At 38.4% G+C, this 24,105-nt stretch overlaps 1 protein-coding gene across 6 annotated transcripts in view; it reads right to left on the bottom strand.

Annotated features, from left to right (window-relative positions):
* Positions 1-2,621: 2,621 nt before the first annotated feature.
* The window catches only part of LOC136858352 (VPS35 endosomal protein-sorting factor-like), a 326,083-nt gene continuing 304,599 nt past the window's right edge, over positions 2,622-24,105 (bottom strand). For all 6 annotated transcript variants that reach the window (XM_067137830.2, XM_068225497.1, XM_067137825.2 and 3 more), the window contains 4 exons: positions 23,870-24,035; positions 17,168-17,301; positions 10,991-11,122; positions 2,622-3,622 (listed from right to left, as the gene is read on the bottom strand). In XM_067137830.2, the coding sequence (XP_066993931.2) occupies positions 3,533-3,622; positions 10,991-11,122; positions 17,168-17,301; positions 23,870-24,035 (522 nt within the window). In that variant the 3' untranslated portion in view covers positions 2,622-3,532. The remainder of the gene's footprint in view (positions 3,623-10,990; positions 11,123-17,167; positions 17,302-23,869; positions 24,036-24,105) is intronic.

Genomic DNA, 24,105 nt, shown 5'->3' on the forward strand with positions numbered 1-24,105 from the left:
ATCAGTTGTTCCATTGGGAATGATAGATTATGAATTTCATTATGGTCCGTATTCACAACTGATCACTATCAAAGGGTCTATACTCAAGACCGTTATTGAATAGGTGGACCTTCCTCTATCCTTTGATAGTGTCAATGATAGACACAAAATTCGCTTCTGATACTTCCCTTTTCACTCTTTCTTGACATACTTCTAGCACACAAGAAAGTAAGTTGTTTTGTATTTCTTTCCATATGCCTTTAAAAACTATGGCTTTCGAGAGATGGTCTCTAGGGCAATGTCGAGTTCTGAACTAAAATTTGTGAGATCTCAAAAAATCCCCGGGTTTGCTGATTCAGATGCCAATTCAAATGCACCACAAAATTTGATGCAGTCTATTACTTTAGGAAGAAAATAACGATTTTTCCTAACTTGGCCATTATGCCTTTCTACAGTTTGTCTGTACGTACTGTTGAGTTGCTGTCGAATGTCCTGTTTTCCTAAGAAATTGTATTCAACCTGAGCATTCATATGAGATTTAGACATTTCATGGTTTTCAATTTTCAGAGATAAATGAGTGAGGTTTGTCCAGCTCATTGGCTGAATGGTCAGCGAAGAGGCCTTCGGTTCACATGGTTCCGGGTTTGATTCCTGGCCGGGTCGGGGAATTTAACTTCCTCTGATTACTTCTAGCTCGAGGACTGTGTTTGCCCCAACCATTTCCTCTTCATATTCAGACAGCACACCACACTATCAACCACCACAGAAACATGCAATAGTGATTACATCCCTCTATACAGGGCTGGAGTCAGGAACAGCAACCGGTCGTAGAACAGGGCAAATATACTTGTGGGACCCAGTTCGCACCCGTGACCCCACAGATGTGGGAAAAGTGGTAGAAGAAGAAGAAGAAGAAGAAGAAGTGAGCAAGGTTCGTAATGCCTGTTTTCGTCCAAGCGCCTTCCGCATCAGCTATCCAGAACAATTAGCATGGAAAACAAAACAGACTATTTGTAATTTCACATCAACAAATCCATTCATTTCTATTATAGATATCTACATTTAATTTTTGTTTCACTTATTTGTCTTTATTTTTTTGTTTGTCTAATTATTTGAAACACTGGTGTAGGTCTACCGACAGTTTTTACTGCTATTTTGTTTTGAAGAGGCAAGGATGAGAAGTTTGTTTTTATAATAGTCTGTAGGGTACACTGTTAATACTACTAGGCGTACTCATTGTACTTTTCATTTACATGTATCTATAAAAATACAGTAAACCCACAAATACCACAAAGTAAAATAAACTCTACTCGCAATACACATGGCATAACAATACTACCAATAAGAAGTCACAGTCACAAAACACTAAAAGCGACTCCACTCACAAAAAAACACCACCTTTACAATACCATCAAACAACAGAATGGAAACAGCGCCAGAATGCAGATTCCATTCCTTAATATAAACTTTATCATTGGCTGTTAAGATAACAGGAATCTAAGTTTGTGTGTACCAACTGAACTCTTCGTTTTGGACAATACACAGTAGGGGTAGAGATTTCTCTTTCAGCTCTACAAAAAAGGCAATGTACATAATGTGGCTTTTTATTAACCTGCTTTATCTACCAAATATTATTGCCTTTGTAACAGTTTATTTAGCATTGCTGCATTAATATCGTGTCATTATTGTAACTATATATGTTGTCTGTTATTAAAAAAAAAAGTTTTAACAGTTCGTTTACCTGACCAACACCAATAGCAGCCAGAAGGAACCTTGCAATGTGAATTCGCTTCAGTTAGGTATGTAACAAAGCTTCTGCGCATGCTCCATATCCTGATATTCAACACGGCTCTGCTCCAGTTCACGTCTTACCTCCCACATCCCCTTGCCTACAGTTCAGTACCTCCTCTTCTCCCCGCTCAACCCCCAACTCACAAACTGATGCATATCTGTGGGAGTGCAGCCTCAGATATGCTTCTGTGTATTTACTAATGTGTGCTGGGAACAGTCCCACATCACAAGTTGCTCGGGCACGTATTTCAAATGTGTTCCTGGCCAGGGGAATCAACAAACAGAACAATGTATAAGCACGGAGAATGGAGGTTCATTGCTCCAATCTATGGGAGAAACTGCCATCGTATGACCCGTTGGCAGAAAAGAAATTGTTATTTCTTCATGTAAACCAGACATAACTCTCCACATGATACTGTTATTTTTATTTTGTGTGACACTGTTCCCATCATGAGGAAACAAATCACAGCACCATGACCGGACCCATAAGTTACACATAAAATATGCAGCCCAGTAAATGAAGTTTATAATTGTAACCATACATTATCTTGATGTGCAAACTGGTTACTTAATATTTTGGTACATGAAGACAATGCAGGAACTTCAATGAAGAAACCATACCTTAAGTCACCAGTGTTAAATTCCCATTGCGACTTAAGGTATGGTTTTGTTAGACTGTACAGCGTTTCCAAGGTTGTTTCAAAGGCTTTTCCATATGATGACATTAGTGTTACTGCTTTTATCATGTAGTTCAAGGGTCAGGCTAACAGGTGGTGTTCAAATCTAAAATTCAATATTTCTTGCCCTTCTTGACTTTTTCCTTCACAGCATAAAATGTTGTTGTGCAACTTAAGATATGTTTTTTTTTTGGCTAGGGGCTTTACGTCGCACCGACACAGATAGCTCTTATGGTGACGATGGGATAGGAAAGGCCTAGGAGTTGGAATGAAGCGGCCGTGGCCTTAATTAAGGTACAGCCCCAGCATTTGCCTGGTGTGAAAATGGGAAACCACGGAAAACCATCTTCAGGGCTGCCGATAGTGGGATTCGAACCTACTATCTCCCAGATGCAAGCTCACAGCCGTGCGCCTCTACGCAAGGTATGGTTCCCTGGAGAGCATCGCATATTCTTCTCCCCCTCATAATAACTTCAATCTGCTGGTTGCTGCCATTTTTGCAGAGACCATGCACTTTTGCAGAGATGTTATAACCTTGACCTTTCTAGGCATTAGCTATCATTGATCTGGCTGATGATGGTGTGAGGTGTGTAGCAAATCACTATGTAGATAGGCTCCCAGGATGTATGTACTAGAACTATAATGTACATGTTTCATAATTTACTACTAAATACTGAAGGATGCTAGGATTGCCAAAGAAATTATGGCAATATTCCAGGTACGATCCTCCGAGCCCAAACTTAAATCAATAAAGAAAATAAAAGACCTAACAACAGTGACACTGATATAATTTATGACATTTATAATGAAATTTATATCTTAAAAGGAAAGTTTCATGTCACCTAATGATGACCTAATAAAGAGAGAATTTTCTTTCTAATGTATGATCACAATTTTAACTACGACAAAATAAAGTAACAGTCATTTTGACTCTACATATTAAAAACTTTATTTTAGAAACAAACTTGTACTTAATTACAGGTTCAAGCTACTTCCATACAAAAATGTTCTTTCTTCTCTTTTCTTTTTTGAATGCATAGCAGAATGACAATTGATATAACTTAATACATGCAGACTTCCTATTATTATCTGGCATGAATTTTACTCAGTAATTCTCCATATGGACTTCCTCCAGGCTGTAGACTTCTCTTTTTCAAATATTCAGCAGTTTTCACCTGAAACATGAAGTAAATTATTATTGGTAATGATGTATTCACAAAGACCCACACAAAATGCTGTCAGTTGTATAACCTAATTTTATTTACAAACTGTTATACATTTGTTACACACATCAATTAACCACCATTTTTTAACAACTGTCTATCAAGAACAACTGTCTATCAAGAACAACTGTCTATCACGAAGAATCAGTAGGCTAAGACTGCCATCTTGAAACAGCTGACTGCTGCTGGAGCAAGTTGGCACAAGCACAACACGAGTTCACAAAAACAACTCCTGTTAAACAATAACTCCACTCCACCATCAAGACCGCCTCCTTAAATATGTTGCCTGGCAGAGTTCTAAAAGGATAGGTCACAACCTATCACCTCGTAAATTCTAGAGTGTTCAATAGCATAGTTAAAATGTAAGGAAGGTTCTATATAGTTCTCACCGTACATTCTGGATATTACAGTGTGTTGCACAATATTGAAGTGGATTATACATCATATATACAGGTAATAATAAATTATATACTATTAATGACGGATTCTTACATTAACTAAACTCATATTAATATATATACAGCACATGTTTCATGACACAACCTCTCAAATAATACGATCGTGATTTGTACCAAATAAAGTCCGGACATATCTACGTAAATAATAATAATATTAATAGAATAATTCAAGCTCGATATTGGCATTATTTAGCCATGGGTTAAAGAATACTGTTTTCAAGTTATCTTAGTCTATTACACTTGCATCAGTAAAAATGTTAGTATTGAAAGGTAGCAGTGTCTTTCACTGCCCAACTTCAACCAGCCAATAAATTCATATTATAGTTTGTGTTAAATGGAAAGCTGTTTCCTTTGCAGCCATTTTTATAAAGTAAAAATATTTTGGCGTATTGCAAATGATATTGAACATGGTGAACTTTTATGCAGAGCACAACACAGTTAGTGGGTGAGATAATGCAACAACATAGCAGCTGCTTGGTTGGAGAATTCTGAGTAGCCTCTCAAGGCCAAAAGGTTTCCCATTTGACAGTTTATAAATCAACTCTTTGATGTATATTCAAATTCGCCATCTCATTCTTTTCTACATCATATGTTGTGATCATACACAGATTTTGACAACCTTGCTAAGAGATGCCCAATTTTGTGGTCTTGATCATTGCTTTACAAGAAAACCAATGGGATTATCAGCCAAATATGTCAAGCAGTGATGGTTTGAGAAATTGCTGTTTACTGGGGATGTTTGGCACAGTGAGGCAGAGGGAGGAAGGATTCAGTCGGGTAAAAACGCTTTAAGCAGTTTAGTCTATGCTGACAACTTGGTCTTATTGCTATACTATATAGAAAGTTCAAAGTTTTATATATTGGATCTTGAAAAGATGTAGCAAATATAATATGAATATTAACATTTCCATGATTTAGGATGTGTATTTTCTCAGGATGGAAGTATAATAGGAAATGAAATCTAAGCGTAGCAAAGCTAATGTGATGAGCTTGCTGTTGTGATCAACATTCTGGTATGTTGTGATCAAGAAAGAAGTGATCTCTCTGATGAAATTAACTGTACAATCAGTCTGCTTTCAGACTGAAAAGGAAGGAATATCTACCCAAATACATTTCTTCCAAATTCAATTTATTATCCTCATTCCATAATAAAATTGTAACACAAGATCTGGCAGTTCCCTCGCTATTCCCGTCAACCACTCTTCAATGTATAATAGATCCTTTGTTGTGGCTGGGTCACGACTTTGGAATTCACTCCCAGATGCTGTCAGGAACTCCAACTCAATATCAAAATTCAAGACTATGTGTAGAGATTACCTGTTGAATACCGCTGATTGTTTCATGTGATTGTTTTGTGTGTATGGTGACGCATGATAGGTTGTGTGATTGTGGTTATTATTATGATGAATATTATCATTATACTGTAAATGTACATATTATTATTATTATTATTATTATTATTATTATTATTATTATTATTATTATTATTATTATAGTGTAAATGCACATTATATTTGGCTTCTTACTAATGTACATAGATCACTTTTTATGGCCATAATTTTATTTCCATTTTATTTACTTTATTACATATTGTGTTCTCTTTATGCACTGCTTATATTTTTCAGTTTGTACCTTACTTTTTCATTATGACTTTCTCTCTTTCTTTTTTTATTTATTTTATTTTTTTTACCTTTACCTTTTTACCTTTATGCTCCAGATTTCTTTTATTCTATTTTATTTGTTTAACTTTGCTTTCTTTCTTCATTATGTGTTGTTCCAAATCTGTAATTTTTGGCTTATCTTTGAATTTATAATACAGGGTGAACTTTAATAAAACCAACAAACTGCCTGGTCATCAGACGATATAGATGTTGTTTCCCATAGGGAACCTGAAATATTTGTCCCGAATGAGTAAATTTATAATACCAATATAAATGGTCCGTTATTGGCCATTATAAGTTTTCCAGCTAACTCATTCCTGCTTGCCAGCGTTTCGCCCCAGTGTGGGAAGTTGGGCTCATCAGTTGGTAAATAGCACAACCACCAAGACACATGGCTAGTGCATACCGTGGAGGCCACTGCGTAGGCTAATTGGAGCCACCGGCAGTGCCAGTACACTATGAGGGACTTTGTCTCATTACCAGAAATTGATGCCTGCCTGGCCATCAGATGATATAGTTATTGTTTCCCATAGGGAACCTGAAATATTTATCCCAAATGAGTAAATTTATAATAGCAATATAAATGGTCCGTTATAGCATTGGACATTATAGATTTTCCAGCTAACTCATTCCTGGTTGCCAGCGTTTTGCCCCAGGAGAAATAATAGAATGATGATGATGCATGTTGTTTAAAGGGGCCTAACATCAAGGTCATCGGCCCCTAATGGTAAGAAATGAAACAACAAAAAGTTCAAATTCATCCACTGACCAAAATAAAATAAAAAATGTCATGAAGAATGAATGGATGGATATGAACCCAACAAAAACAACAAAAAACAATAACAAACAAACAAACAAACAAACAAACAAAAAACAGTGGATCAGACTCAAAAAAAGATCGTAAATAATAGTATTACTGACAAAGGGACCCCTTATAAAGCACAATGATGCTTGATGTCTAAAGGGATCCAAAATTCACGTCTAAGGCCCCACAGAATGGTACATGTCGCGAGTAAAGTAGAACCATGGTATTTGTCATGTTGGGGTACTAATCAAAAGTCAAGACTCACAGTGTTCCACACAAGATGGTACTACTCACAAGTATTGTACTTCGTATAGGTAACGCAAACCTATGGTGTTCCTCACACAATGGCGCCACTCATAGCCAACGCAAACCGATGAGGTTCCTCACCTAGGTGTACTAACCACAGGGACTCGCACTATCTCGTGGTGTTAATCACATAGTGGGTACTAATCACAGGCAACGCAGACCCACGGTGCCGCTCATATAGCGGTACAACTCACAGGCTACGCCCAGACCTGCGGTGTTGCTCACATGGGTACGACGCACGGGTACTGGAAACCCCCAGGCCAGGCTCTTTACTGCTACTAATCATAAACCTATTTCGTACCTAATTTAGTGGTACTACTCGCAAGTACAGACAACCCATGGTGTTCCCCGCGTGATGGTACGAATCAAAAGTAGTTTCATGGTTCTAATTCAATCATCCCTTTGTCGCCCCTTTTAGTCGCCTCTCACGAAAGGGAGGGGATACCGTGGGTGTATTATTCGTCTGTGTCCCCCACCCACGGGGGTAAAGAGAGAGAAAAAAAGAGAAAGAAGGTATCCGTCACTTCGAAAACTGAAGTAACGGACGAAGAAAGGCAAGGGCCATGAAGAGCGTGAAAATGAAAGACTCCCTAGGCCTCGAATGCTCTAATACTATCGGGGTCGGAAAGGAACAAGAGATGACCAAGGGAAGTCGGATAGGATAGACGAAAGTGGGGAGCCTGGCACAAGTAAGTGGAAGAAATGCCAAGACTCAGCTAAGAGCCCCGTGGTCGCCAATCCACACTCCCAAGTTGAGAGCCCCTTGGGCCCCTGTTAGTCGCCTCTTACGACAGGCAGGGGATACCATGGGTGTATTCTACATGTGCGTCCCCCACCCGCAGGGGGTAGTGTGTTTGGTCCGCGAGAGGTATTTTATTTCTCTCAAGTCCGCCGGCAAGCAGGTTAGGACACCCCTATCCGCCACCTGGGACGCGCCACGTGGGAGTATCACCTCTCCCCCTGCTACACCAGCGTAGTAGGTTCGTGGAAATAATAGAATAATCAGGAGGTGGGAGAAACTGTCGAAAATCGGGAGTCTCCCACCCAAGTTGGGAAAGTTGACAGGTATGCAGAAGGTAAGAGAAGCAGATGGAGATCTAAGGCAATGATGGTTACTAAACTAAATGAGGCCACAGAGCAGTCCAGGCTTAGAGATGAAAGGAGAGGTTGTAAAATAGAGTGCAATAAGTTTTAAAAAAATCATCATTTATTAAAATGGTTAACATCGAATTTTAACATAACATGGTATAGCACTTGTTTTTAATACTCACCCATTATTAATCACTAACATTTACACAATATTAACAACACTGAAACAACAGTGTGTTTAATAAAAGTGATTTGATAGAATCTGATGATCTATGTTCTTTCATGAACAATACACGTCATTCCATAATAATCAAAATTATGTCTTTTCCAGGCATTTTCTAATGGATTCTGTTATTAATAAAAAAAAATATTTTCCAGTAGTTCCTAGTGTTTTCGTAGCCTTGCATTAGTTTCAATAGTCTGAAAAACTTAAAGGTTATACATTAACTAAGTTGAAACTGAAAAGAAAATGGCTTCCACTAAAAAAAAAGCCAGCACTAAGGACATACACTTAGCTCCAAAAAATTTAAATTACAAAAGCACATTTAATAACACATATTTTGCATGTATATGCATTTGTTAATAACATAAGGGAAATATTATTACACTTTTTATTATTTTTTAGTATTTTGTTATTTATGACTGTTACTGTGCTGTCCACCACACCCAGGAAACTGGAGTTGGAAAACAATGATGATGATGATGATGATGATGATGATTGTGCTGTTCCATCATGTATTATAAAGAAATAATCTTTCCTTCCACCTCTACTCCATCTGTGACAAAACTTAAAAGACACTGGTAGTGTCAGGATTTCTTTCTGCGAGTGTCAGTAACCCTATGAGTGATATGGATCAGAATTCTAACATGTACTGTATGGTAAAATCATTTCCAGGAGCATTATGTTTGAGTAGAATAGTCATACTACCTGAAATTGGAAATTTGCTGCATCTCTCAGTGAAGTAAGGTTATGCTCTATACAGTTTGTTGTTAAAGCTGAGCAGAAACTGATTATTGCATCCACGTCTGGCAGTACCATGGTGACAGAGTTCTGCATTATTTTTATTAAGGTTTATAAACACGCCGTGCATAGAATACATTTATAATACATACAGTAGTCTTGTCGTCTGCACAGATCTACGAGTTCATCCTAGCTTGGCACGTAAGTACGTGGTACTATTGACAACACTGTCTGCAGAGTGTACAAGAGCACCGAGTTGATGCCTGGTCGTCTTTGGCTGTAGAGTTGGTGGTGGAACCGTGGATTGTAGTTCTGGTGTAGACTATTCATTGAAGTGTGAAATTAGGCTGTTTGGATTCCTGTGTTCATGGCAGGAGTCGGATGAAAGTCTGGATCAACAGTCACTGTTTTCTGTTCTCTGAGCTTTGTATGCAGGTGTGACATCAAGGTTGTCTCTTAACAGTACTTCCTTAATAAAGAAATCTGTCTCTGCTAGTGGGTCTTGATAGCCATAGGGCTCTTTTTATATAGGTGACTTTTATAGCTTCCAGTCTCTGTAAGACTGCAAGAGATAATAGGTCCAAACTGAGCTGACCGCATACCAAATTTATTGGTGCAATCTTTAAATGAAAGAGGCATAAAGCTGTTCCTAGGGACAGTTATTCTAGATTGTTGATCAAAGAAATGGCCTTAATGGTTGCTGTGCATCTATCTTCAATGTTTCCCCTCTTACCTGTAAAGTTAGTCTTTAGTAACGATAGTGTACAAATTCCAGTTGATCACTGCTGTTGTTTTGGATATGTTTCCTCCTCTTTTGAATTTCTTGATCATAATTTTGTTGTCTTTATCTCTAATCCATTCCTTCATGACCATTTGTGAAGCCTGTCTAGTTCAACCTGAAGAGCTAATTTGCATAAAGTAGCATTTCTATTCCTTCTGAGATGACCTTCTCGACTGCGTTGTGTGTCAGCAGATTAAACAATACTGGAGTCCAAGGGTCGCCTTGAAGCATGCTTTACATCTAGACTATGATTTCTTTATTATACATCTCCATACTGGTATGGTGCCTGGTATAATGGTATGGAGGATAACTGAATAGTCTTGTTTGCACCTAGCACACATTCCTAATATATTGATCAGCCACCATTTCAATGATGCTGGGCCTGCCTGGCCCATTTACCAACAAGAAACTGTGGGACTGCACATAGCACACAATGCTTGACAACAATTTCTTGTTGCTGCTTTTTTCCATTTCTTTCTTGGCCTGTGTGCTTAACAGATCTGTTTCCTAGTAGAAATGTCAGGTCCGTTATAATACACTAATTAGCATATCACAGATCACCTGTGGGTTCAGCAGGTTTTGCAACTGCATGGATACAATGCAGCAAGACAGCAGATAAATTAATAAAATAATAATAACAATAAAAAAACCCAAATAGTTTATGGAATTCAAAGTTGGGTATTCACACAGTTTATGTTGCAAATTTGGCAGGTTATTGAAGACATTCCTTATGATGTAGTTCTCACACATAATCAATTGGAGAAATTACATCAAACCATTGCTGTGATTTGCTAGGACAAAGCATCAGATGTCTTTGATCAGTCACTGAAAGTTCTGTGGGATTGCGTGAGATATGTTACCATATTCAATTTACTGACCTGGAAACTTTCACTTGTGAAAGTTTCACAAGTCATTTTCAGACAGAAAATGATTTGGTGATTTAAAGCTGTCAATAAGCACTTCAAACTATAAAACAAATGGACTAAGGTCATATGGTATATAAAGTGATGAATATTTCAGTTTTTACTTGAAAGTATAACATATAATTCATATCTAAGAAAATGCTTAGAATGGTTCAAATAACATACCATACCTCAAAAGAGTATTCCAATGAGATAATGATATGGCTAATATAAAGGAATGTGGGATACTTGTAGACAAGAGAAATCAATTGCAAGTTTGAAAATAATGCTGTCTGTAGTGGACAAATATTATGAATACTAAAGATAAATATGTTAGTAAATAGATTTTTAACTTACTGCCTGCTTGGTGTCCATACAATTGTATCGCTGAGCCAAGTTCCAAAGATTCCCAGCAAGACTTAATAATGCCGAATCTTCTAAATTTCCACGGATGACTATTCGTGTAAATAGAGCCATTGCCAGCTGTGACTGAAAGAAATATATTTATATAATTATATCTTACATAAAAACCCTAATAGTAATATCCCTTAAAATGATGGGAGGTTTAAAATGATTTAAGGACTCTGATTATCTCTCTCTCTAGTCATTCCACTCATGACTGAGTATCGTGACCCAAGGACTTTGTTGTTTCTTTTATAAGCTGATACCATTCTGTATGTACTTGCGTTTTCCAGACAGTAACTCTCCGCCCATGATATACTGTACAGTATACGATTTTATGCAATGCATGGTGAGCACAGACTCTCAGAAAAGGATTCATTTTCAAATTACTATCATAATCTTATAGATGCTCCTAATTCTTCATTATAGGGGCTTGGAACATTGTGGTCAACTATCCTGTACATTTTGAGAGCAGCCTGACTGGAGTAGGTATAATCTTGAAGTACACAGTGTGATTCAGCAGCAATGTTCAGTGAGCACATTTTGCACACAATTCTGAACCCTAGCGAAATGTTGTATCATCCGTTCGCAAAACACGATGCCTTGAAATCATGTAGCAACATCCTTTTACCATGTAACTATGTTAATGTGTCGTGCCTCGAGACCGGGTGTAACGAAGAGGCACAACCTCCCAATTTCGCATCGGTTGCTCTACCAATTGAGCTATTGTGGCCTAGGTCATCTTTGTTCTGTTGGAAAGGATCGAAGCTACAGGTCTGGCACTACTGCCATCACACTGTAGAGTGTGTGCAAGTCACCTGTTGAGGGTCAAGTCAATGAATATTGAATTTTCACGACCGCATTGTAATCGAAATTGACTTTCAATCTATTAGGTGTTACATACATTTAGTACGTGTTGACAAGATGTTAAGTACAGACCAATGACCAACCAGACACCAGTGGGATCCAAACCCATTTTTGTTCTGTACTTAAGATCTCTTCAACACGTACTAAATGTATGTAACACGACCTAATAGGTCGAAAGTCGATTTCAATTACAATGTGGTCGTGAAAATTCAATATTAAAAATCTATCTGGTTTGTTCTGAAACTGCTGTAGTATGCCCATAGATGGGTAGGTCACTTCCTAGAATAAATGTATTTGTGCTAACAAAATCATTGGCCATGTACCTTTGCAGTGCTCCACCTGGTCCCTTGTGCCGTGCACAGATCAATTTTTTGACTCTTTAATGCTCAGCTAGTTCATGTGCCTTTCCTGTCATTGTGCCCACAGTGAGGGAAGCAAAATATGTGTTCTGAACTCGAGTTTAACCAGCACTGCTCAGAAACTGCAAGTAACCGTCACCCACTTCTGAAGTCAATTGGGTCATGCCGACATATGTCGCCTACAGGAGACACCCTAGCCTTTATCCCATTCATTTTACCTCTTGCTTGATGCTAAACCACATTGATGTGACAGTAATTGTAATCGACCAGTCAGTCACACGAGTCTGTTGCCTATCCACAGTTTTAAATGATGGGCCTAGTCCTTGTGATCCAACAACAAACTACAGGATAACATTAAAGTAGAACCTCGATGCATCATTCCTGGAACAGACGTTTTCCGGTGTTCACTGCTCAATTTATTCAGTCCCAAAAATGTTCCATATAAACCAATGTTAAACTTCCTCATATCTATAATTCCTCAATCTATTGTTTTATCGCATTGACTGTCAAAAAAATATTTGTCCTCGGCCACAACTCTGAGCACCACTCTAACACCAACTTAGATAGGTTCATCAAGAAGTCCAAACTCGATTGAAGCATTTCCATTCTGTTGGATGGAAGAAAGCACACTCCGAAAGGATGAAAATCTGGTGGGCCCGCAAGAAGACAAACAGTTGAGATCTCGCGGTCCTTAGTGGCCCTAACAATGAATAATAATAATAATAATAATAATAATAATAATAATAATACAACAATTACATGTGACCTCCGGAGAGGCCTGGTGCAGGTCTTTCGAGCTGACGTGTGATAGGACCTGTATGTCTATGAAAACGTGGCCCTATCTGTGATGAATTCTAATGTTGAAGTCGGGACACACAGACAGCCCCCAAACTGTTGGAATTAATCAAGGAAAACTGAAATCCCCGATCCGATCGGGACCCCTTGGACCAAAGAGCCAGCAAGCGCTAACCCTTTAGCTCGTACTACACATAACAGCATCACAATATTGCAACCACGATGAAAATAAAAATAAATAAAAATGAAAATCAAAAGCATTACTTTTATGCCATATCATTTCACTTTTCTTTACATTTTGTAATAACAGAAAACCTTTTAAGGTCAGTTCTCTTATCACTAATTAATTATATACGTGGATGTTACGGGAATAACCTGCATTTTGGTAAAGATTACTAGACCCTTTGCAGTAGAGGTGTCGGTACTGGCGTACCGGTACGCATCACCTATTCTCAGAATGGAGCAGTGACAACCTGCTCCAGGAGCCTCTTCGTTGCCGGTCCACTGCTACTGTAACAGTCTCGCGCTGTGACTCGCAGTTTGCTATTCCAGTCCACTGTTACTGTGACAGTGTTGCGCTGCGTGCTGCAGTTTGCATACCGAGAAGTGTTGTTACTGCTATCTGCAAACAGTCCAGTGATACAGCTGTTCGTCATTGTTGAATGTCTGTTTCTGTGATTCCATACTTTAAAAGATCGTTATTGATCTCCACCAACCAAGAAGGAATCGTCCTGAGATTTCTGAAGTAGGATAACAAATATTTAGAGATTCTTTCAGCTAGCAATCTGAAGAGGTGAACGTAAAGAGCTATCCTTCTTTTCTGGATTATGCTTGATATCTTTTCGGTGTGAGTGTATATTATAAGTTGCTCCGAAGTCTGTAAACACCATCTTTGAGATAGGGACCAAGAATTTTTCAGAAAATCCTCCTTTCCTTAATTGCGGTTTTAATGTCCAAATACAGCCCCTGTATTTTATTATTTTGCTTTCCCCCTAGTTTTTATGTACCTACATTTATTGTTTTCCTGCACTCATTGTCATTTTCTCCCTCCCCCTTCAAAAATATGCATTGAGGTTTTACCAGTAAAATACAGAAGTGGTTTATCATTGCCTTCTTCCACGCAGTGGTCCTTGATGTTGTCACTTGTAATCATTCATCTCTAATGGCTAATGTAATAGCCACAGCTGCCACTAACATGGAGAACAGACATTGCTTTATAGGTTCAGGTGGCATTTCTTCCTCCCAGGAGACCATCACCCCACTTAAAAAGACTCATCTGCCTGAAGCTGTTTGTCACTTTTGGAAGTGTTATTGACCACTCAACATTCATCATTGAGTCACTGGCAGCATGGTCTCCTCCATTACTGTAGCAGGATGATGATGATGATGATGATGTTGTCATTGTGCATGTCTGATGGTGACAATAACACTGACATACGTTGAAGATGATGTACTACTTACCCCTCCCTCTTCAAATTTGAGTCTCTAATCATATTACTTTGGCTAGCCCACCCCTTCAATCAATCAATCAATCAATCAATCAATCAATCAATCAATCAATCAATCAATCAATCAATCAATCAATCAATCAATCAATCAATCAATCAATCAATCAATCAATCAATCAATCAATCAATCAATCAATCAATCAATCAATCAATCAATCAATCAATCAATCAATCAATCACCTGAATTCAGGGCTGTTGCCCAGATGGCAGATTCCCTATCATTTGTTTACCTAGCCTTTTCTTAGATGTTTTCAAAGAACTTGGAAATTAATCAAACGTTTTCCACGATAAATTATTCCAATCCCTTACTCCTTGCCCCAATTTGGTCTCTTTATTTCCAACTTTATCTTCATATTATGACCTTTCCTACTTTTAACAGCTTAATATGCCATTCCACGCCATTTCTTCACCGACAGCTTGAAATATACCACTTATTCTTTTTGGGCATCATCGAACTTAAATATTATTCTAAAATTACATTTCAAATTATCATGAAAAGTACCTTTAACAGCTACCAGTGTTCATATTCATCAATTATATTGTACCACACTTTCTTTCCAGAATTTCACCATTAGAATAAAGCCATGGCAAATTTCATGAAGGAATTCTATTTATGACTCCATCTTCATTTAACACTGAATGTAACAATGTTCATTGGTTCATTTTTGTTTCTCTGTATTTAGTTCCAGTCAGTCAAAGAGAGAAAGAGTAAGGGTTGGGTGAAGTCAAGTGTTAGATACGTAAATGCAGAAGCCCTACGGAAGAAAGGACATTACTGTGATTTAGGGAAGTGGGCTAAATTTTCTACAGTATAGCTGAACAATCACACTACAGGACTGTTTCTGCTGCCAACTGAATAAACCACTTTACTTGCTAACACATACAAGGTGCCCGGGTTAAAGGTATAATAATATAAAATTTAATAACTTGAGAAATAATGGAGATATTTATTGGTGGTTTATTTCTACAACTAGGGTAACTCAAAATGTTTTCTGTGTTCGCTTGCGGTGGCGGTGGTACCACATGCGCATGCGTGTAACTGCATTGTTCATGAGAAGCGAACAAGTAACCATGTGGACTCCACAGCAGAAGGTGTTCTGTGTACTTTCGCTCGCGGAGATAAAATCCGTTACACTAGTACAACGTAGATTTCGGCGTGAGTATGAACACCAACTGATGATGTTCTCACTTACGTAACAATCAAGAAATGGGACAGGCGCCTTCGAGAATCTGGGACCTTGCTGTTGATGTCAGGCCGCCACGCCAAGCACGCAGTTTCAAAGGCTACTGTTGATTTAATCCGTGAATCCTTCAAGCGGAGCCCTCGTAAGTCAATTTGACAAGCAAGTAGGCAGTTACAATTACCTCGTTCGACAGTACACGATGTCGTCCACAAAAGGTTGCGCCTATGGACGTACAAACTGCAATTTCATCAGAAAATCAAACCTCAGGACAGGCTGCTATGGTAGGCATTCGCAGAGACAATTCTGGCAAAAACTGATGGAAACGAGGCATTCCTCTATACGGGCTGTTTCTCGGACGAGGTTACATTCCATATTTCCGGCACGGTAAACAAGCACAATTATCGCATATGGGGATCTGAACCCCCCCACGTAGTGATAGAGTTGGAATGGGACTCTCCAAAAGTGAATGTGTGGTGTGGATTGTTGAAGGACAGGGTTATTGGCCCATTCTCCTTCGCGGAGCCTACAGTTAATAGAACACGTTACCTAGACATGGTGGAGCAGTATGTTGTGCCACAACTTCGTCGTGACGTGATCTTTCAGCAAGATGGTGCACCATGCCATTATGCAGAAGTTGTAAGGGATTTCTTGAATCGTGAGTTCCCAGATCGCTGGTTTGGGAGAGGTAGTCCATCAATTGCTTGGCCCCCTAGAAGCCCCGACATTACGCCACTTGATTTTTTCCTGTAGGGGGTTTGTCAAGAATCAAGTGTACCAGACACCAGTTTGTGATCTACCAGATCTGCGTCATCACATTCGTGCAGCTATCACAAATGTTATGGCTACAATGCAGCAGGAAACTTGGAGAAAAGTGGAATACCAATTAGATGTCTGTCGCGCCACTAATGGTGCGCATATCAAGGTTTATTAGGTATGTAAACGAACATTTTGAGTTACCCTACATGTGGAAACAAACCGCAAGTAAATATCTCTCCTACTTCTCAAGTTATTAAATTTTATATTATTATACCTTTAACCCGGACACCTTTATGTATACTAGTATGGACAACATAGTCACACAGGTCTTCATGGAGAATTCACAAAGAGCTGTTGATCACAATGTCTCAAACTCTATACATGAAGCAGCAGCAACTACTCACAAGTAGCACTATTTTAAGATGTTAAAAATACTTGCCTCCATAAATTGTCATGGGAAATGTTCAATAAATTTCCAAGTGTGTTGAAAATATTTAAGAAAAAGCTAGGTAAACAACTGAAAGGGAAACTGCCACCTAGGCAATAGCCCTAAATGCAGTTCATTGAGAAATGCTTAATAGATCGATTGATTGATAAAATACCACTCAGTATTCCTATCCAGTCAAAAGAAAACAATATGTAATTTTCATAAATTACACATACCTGTTTCTGATACTGCTCATCAGCTCCCAAGGATTTCAGGTGTACTAAAATTTCATCAAGAATAATGCTGCACATTTTGTTGATCTCTGATATGAATTTTGGATCTGATCCATATAATGTGTCATTAGAATCAACTGCAAAAGGAAGAATCAAACCACTAATTAGAAATTAAGTAAGGTAAAGATTAAATATTTATAAAGCAAGATCTTCACACTGGCACAATGGTCTAATCCAGCATTGTCAAAAATGGCCAGTGGTGGCTTTCACTCTCGTTTTGCCACAAGCTTGTGCCCAGAATTTGAAGGTCAGTCCTCTCTTGCCAAGCCAGTTGTAAGATGGCAGTGAGTGGAATTTGAAACTGCATGAATAATGGCTGCGTCTCAACCTGGGGAAATGAGTAATGATTAGGGGCGAGTACATTCACAACAGCTCTTTATAAAGCATGAGTAGATTAACAATTTTGAAGAGATGCCACACTTGAGGTTGAATTTCATCACTTACAAATCACTGCTATATGCTATAACTCTTGTATTTTAATTACATTGTAAGAATAATAAGTTCCAAATATATAGTTAATGAAATCCTTTATTAATTCCTCAGGAGGAAAGATATCTGCACATTACAACTAACTCATTATTTCTAATACTGGTAGGTTATTAACAAAAGGGACTGCCCTTACTTATATGTCTTGCCCTAGACCTTTCTACATACAGTAGCAGGCTACTGAACATCAATAGTTTGTAACGCTACATATAAATACATATTCATGATTACTGTGAATTTTAACAAGCCTAGATATTATTTACCTACAATATATGTATGGTTAACCTTTTTCCGGCACCAGACCTCATGGAGCGCTCATGAGGCACTACAAGGACCAGCTTAAGCCACCGCTGCCACTGAGGACAGTATACAAGGGTCATTACAGTACTGTGGCCTTATTTCCTTGAAAGTGAGTTGATAGCTATCACCAACTGTATATCTTGAATTTCTCAAGAAATGTGGTCCAGCTATGAAACGTTGGTTTGCAAACTTCTTCAGTTCCAATTTACAATCAGAACATTTACCACCATCTTTCAAGAAGACCAAAATCATTGCAGTACTACTACTAATAATAATAATTTTGTGTGGTTATTTCTAGCCGAGTGGAGCTCTTGTAGGGCAGACCCTCCAATGAGGGTGGGCGGCATCTGCCATGTATACGTAACTGTGTGTTATTGTGGTGGAGGATAGTGTTGTGTGTGTGGTGTGAGAGTTGCAGGGATGTTGGGGACAGCATAAACACCCAGCCCCTGGGCCACTGGAATTAACCAATGAAGGTTAAAATCCCCATCCTGGCTGGGAATCGAACTCGGGACCCTCTGAGCCGAAGGTTAGTACGCTGACCATTCAGCTAACGAGTCGAACATCGCAGTACTGAAGCCAGGAAAAGACCCCCAGCTGCCTCAAAGTTACAGGCCAATTGCTTTACTCAGCGTCATCTATAAATTACTTGAAAGGCTCTTACTGAATAGAATTGCGCCTGTAATTGAGCATGTGATTCCTGTCGAACAAGCTGGATTCCACCCAAAATGTGATTGCTCTGATCAAGTCCTTGCCTTAACTACGTTTCTAGAAACTGGCTTTGAGATGAAACTTACGAGTGTCTCTGCCTTTCAGGACCTCTCAGCGGTGTGTGATACCGTCTGGAGGAAATGACTTCTTCTCAAACTCATAAAGACAATTCCTTGTCTCAAAGCAGCCACTCTTATCAACAATATATTGTGTAACAGGGTATTTAAAGTTCACAGTGAAAATGCCAGAAGCAGGTTCCATTTACTCGATAATGGTCTACCACAGGGATCAGTTTTATTCCCTGTACTATTTAACTTGTACATTCACGATCTATGCAGACAATATAAATCTTACAGTCCAGAATACCTCCTTTGAAGAAGCAGAGAATATTTAGAACGAAGACCTTCAGAAGCTGGATGTTCATTTCAGAAAGTGGTGACTTTTGACCAAATCCTTCCAATTCTGAGGTAACCACATTTCACCTTAGCAACTTGCAGGCAAAATACCAACCTAAAGTGATGTTCAGGGAATCAATATTTGAAATACAACAGCTGTCCTAAGTACTTAGGAGTGATATTGGACAGAGCACTGAATTCCAACCATCATATTGAAAAAAAAAAAAACGGCTGCAAAACTAAAAAGCCGTAATAACCTACTCAGTAGGTTAGCTGGAACATCATGGGGCACTGATGCCAACACACTCAGGACTACTGCTTTGGCTGTCGTATACTCAAATATTATTATAATATTTGTAGATACACCTGTTCAATACAACACAATATAATCCACTATTTCATGTGGTTAAAATTTATACATAATACATAAAAATCATAGGTACATGTTTCACCCTTTTTTACGGGCATCATCAGCCTATATCAATCTTAAAAATTAATGGATGTGGAATCTTTCTAATCTTATAAACTATAGAGTAAAATGTTGGACAATGATTTAATAAAATGTTATAGTATAACATCTAAAATAAAATATTGCACAGAAAGTATGTTAAAATACTAACAGTTTTAATTAACAGTTTTTGAAGATTAAAATGTGGTTAATCATGAATATTTGAGCGTTTAAAACCAAAATGGATCCTCTTCTTATACATCATTAAGACTGTGACGGCCTTGAGTGTAAGCACGATCATCCAAGGGGGATGTTTGTTCCATTCCCATAGCTTGAGTTCAAGATAGTAAAATCACTGTCAGTTGAAGGGTCAGGGAAAAAAAGCAGGAGAGTCAATATTTGTATAACTTGAGAAAAAGCAACTTTTGTGCTAGACTTCCCTAGTTCTTTCCCCTAACAGCGAAACTTTGAGTGTTAGTTTCTCCTGACTTGCCTGCTTTTTTCCATTTCCGACCACTCAATAGATGCGCATGATCACTCTTGAAGCGGGCTGTAACAATATCTCAATTTCGATGAAAAAGTGACTTACTTGGTTTTTTCCCCCGACCCTTCAGTTATTTAAAACAGAAGTGTGAACGTATCAAATATGTTAAAATATGTACGATTGATTTATCTGAAAGTCGTGGAAAAGAAAATGGGACTTCTTGTGGAGACATTGCTAATGATAAAATGTTGTGTCAAAGCTAGCTTTCTTTAACATTTTGTTTTAGGGAAAAAACTCGATCATTTCTTCCAACAAATGATTCAACAGGCTTAATAACGCCCACTTGACCGTCTTTTGGATCCAATTGACTACCGTACTAACATAATTAAACACTGACATCAGCTAGCACAGCCTCCTTGGTAGAATGTGGAGAGCATGTAAGCTCTTTTCTAATATTTGTGTAATAATAGGTGGTGCCTTTGGAAGGCCGTAAATTGTAACTGTTGGAGCAAAGTGCTCTTGAAAGTTGTGTCTCGGGAGATCTCTCTCCTTATCTAACAAAACGCAACATTAGCTACATTGTAAACTTGTAAAATTGGAGCTAGAAGCTCAAACTTTGTAAATTACCAATCCTTTGGTTTTCTATTCTTGTATCGAAATTGCTATTTTGTACCTGATTACCTGTACCTGAAAATATCTTTTGTTAATATTTCATTTTCTGAAAAGAAATATAACCTTTATTTTAAAGTTTTAAATTAATCTTGTCTCTCGTAGACAGATCCATTCCAGCCCACACCTTCTTTCCCCTCTCTCTGTTCCACGGAAACTCCGTGACAATAACCATCATTCTTTAAGCTCTTAACTTCTTAAAATAAAACTGGAAAACCAACCATTTTAAATGATTGCTTCTTAATGCTGTTCTTACATTTGTTTCTTTTCAATGTTCCCATTGCACCGTTCCACCCCATGGTGTAAGGGTAGCGTGGCTGCCTCCTGGAGGCCCCGGGTTCGATTCCCGGCAAGGTCAAGGATTTTTATCTGGATCTGAGGGCTGGTTCAAGGTCCACTCAACCTATGTGATTTCAATTGAAGACCTATTTGACAGTGAGATGGCGGTCCTGGTCTAGGGAGCCAAGAATAATGGTCGCGAGGATTCGTTGTGCTGACAACGTAACACCTCATAATCTGCAGGCCTTCACGATGAGCGGTGGTCGCTTGGTAGGCCATGGCCCTATGGGGCTGATGAGCCATGGGGTTTCAGATTTTTATTCCACTGTTCCGGATGTCTCTTCCATTTCCTGGAATTGATTATAATTGCAACATTTATCGTCCTAGTGCCTAACTCACATGCAGTATACCTTTCTATGGATACTGCACTATCCTCATCCAAGTTTACTTGTCAACTGTAATTTCAGTCATTTTAAATTGCCATTTACACAAGTATTATTGCTAAATCTAAACTAAAACGTTGATGCAACAGACTATCGCAACCAAACAACCGTTTACAGAAAAACCCCTCATGTTTTACTGCGCCGGCATGTCAGGAGAAACAAATGCAGATCTCCGGTACTGCCAACTTAAACTTCTACAATGACAGCATTCATAATCGCATTTTATTTCCTGAAAAGAGGACCTCGACTACATGATGGAAAGGTAGCCTGTTTTGCAACCACTGTGCAGTTGGCCTGTTTTGCACCCTGAGCCAGCAGTCATTAGTCCCACTTTGCAGCCACATGCATTTTAAAAAATGCATTTTAATGGGATTTTAAATGAATTTGCTGCCTGACAAATAATCCCCTTGACAGCCAATAAGAAACTGCCTAGCAGTGCCAACAACTTTTTTTTTTTTTTTTTTTTTTTAAATTTTGGCCATTTGGCCTGTATTGTAAAAGGATGACTCAACTGTGTTTTCAATATATGTTTCAAGTTGAGATCCTTCATTTTCATCTTTCTTAAAAAGTAATGCTTTTTTTGCTATTTGCTTTACGTCGCACCGACACAGATATGTCTTATGGCGATGATGGGATAGGAAAGGCCTAAGAATGGGAAGGAAGTGGCCATGGACTTAATTAAGGTACAGCCCCAACATTTGCCTGGTATGAAAATGGGAATGATGGAAAACCATCTTCAGGGCTGCCAACAGTAGGGTTTGAACCCACTATCTCCTGGATGCAAGCTTACAGCTGCGCACCCCTAACCACACAGCCAACTTGCCCGGTAAAAGTAATGCTTTAACAGCTTCAATAGCTTCTTTACTTTACACAACAGAACACAAAGGACTGAAGCAAGTATAGTTTGGTACTTCAAAACTTTTGCTCGAAAATAGCTTCAAGGTCGCTGTTGCTACCCATTCTGCGCATTGAGGGATGATTTCCAAGGAAAGTACAGTGTGAGTCATAAGTTTGCGCTTAGAATTTAGAATATCATGCATTAATATCATGCAATAGAATTTTTCTTGCAATTTTAAAGACAAAGCATCGTAAACATATAAATGATGCATGTTGCCCTCGGGGACTTCAGATATGATTGTATAAGTGTCAAAATCATATATATAAAGCTTGCATTCAGGAGATGATGGTTTTGAATCCCACCATCGACAGTCCTGAAGATCATAGTCTATTAGCTTCCTTCGTATTGATCTTTATGTTGTAGTCCCGAAGATGGTTTTCCGTGGATTCCCATTTTCACACCAGGCAAATGCTGAGGCTGTACCTTAATGAGGGCTACAGTTGCCTGCTTCCCAATCATAGCTCTTCCTCATACTTGCATTGCCAAAAAACTTCAATGTGTTAGTGCGACGTTCAATTAGTAGAAAAAAAAAAGCTGCATAAATGAAAGACGTATAAACAAAAGAATTTACTGGTATACATATACAGTGGGGTTTTGTCTGAACCACTGAAAAAATTGTGTAGGAAACGTTTTACTGTAATCTTGGTTTTGGATAATGTTACATCACACTGGAATGCTACTTTATCCAACGTGAAACACATTTATTTGCTGCTGCTTTCCTCCTAGTGTTGTAGATACAACAGTAGATAGAGTAGATACAGCGCAGTAGGAGGCCCGGTGTGAGTCAGCCGTGAGAGGTGTCAGATGATTTGGACGCAACCAAACCACAAGAGTCGCTTTCCATCTTGAACACAATTAGGCCTAGTCTATTTCATCTGGCAAAAAACTTACCCTTTCCATCACATCAAGGCTGAATATTACAAGAACTTGCATGCTACACACTACTATTTTAATTATTTAACAAGAATTTTTTTTAAGATCCCTTTATTTTAGGATCGTTTTCAGGTGGCTTTTCATGAACACATCTTTTACATCAAGAAGTGCCAAGCAGCAACAACGAAGAGAAAATCATTGACTCTTTAGACCTTTTATTAGGCAAGAACAAGTTGTTTTTGACATTGTGCTTTATATATGTTACTTGTGTTTTGCGTATATTTTAACCACCATTCAGGATCACAGCTGAAGATGTTTTCCATGGACAACAAAACATGTACCAACAAAAAAATTTTTAAAAACAAATTAATGTTACTGTAATCTAAGAAAATCATAAGATTTAAAGTGGTGGAAAGGTGGAACTTCCCAAACGCATAAGTTGAAATTTATTATAAGTAATAACTCCACCATGGATCAAGATGAAATGTATTACTTGTAATACTTCTTTTTGTCATATTTTAATGTGCCCTCTCAATAGAAATCTTGACAAATTGGGTTGTTCGTCTGCTCTTGATTATCCAGCTTGACTTAAATATAAAACATATGTGAAACCTCTTAATGCCTTGTGCCCCAAGATTAAATTTAGGTTTTTATCTTACCTTTTTCTACATGGTATAAATAGTTTTCCTGGGAGGCTGACGTCAACATGTCGAGCACATTCATGTAGACCAATGCTTGAGCATTACTGCTTGCATCCCAACTGTAATGCTGTAGGACATTCATTAGTCCACGAGTAAGATACAGTACTCCTTGTTCAGGATTATCCTGAAAGAATATAGGGAGAACTGTTACAAATTTAAAAGCATTTACAGTAGCGTAAAATGAAATCCCAACA

The sequence above is a fragment of the Anabrus simplex genome, chromosome 1, assembly GCF_040414725.1.
Source record: "Anabrus simplex isolate iqAnaSimp1 chromosome 1, ASM4041472v1, whole genome shotgun sequence".
NCBI lineage: Eukaryota > Metazoa > Arthropoda > Insecta > Orthoptera > Tettigoniidae > Anabrus > Anabrus simplex.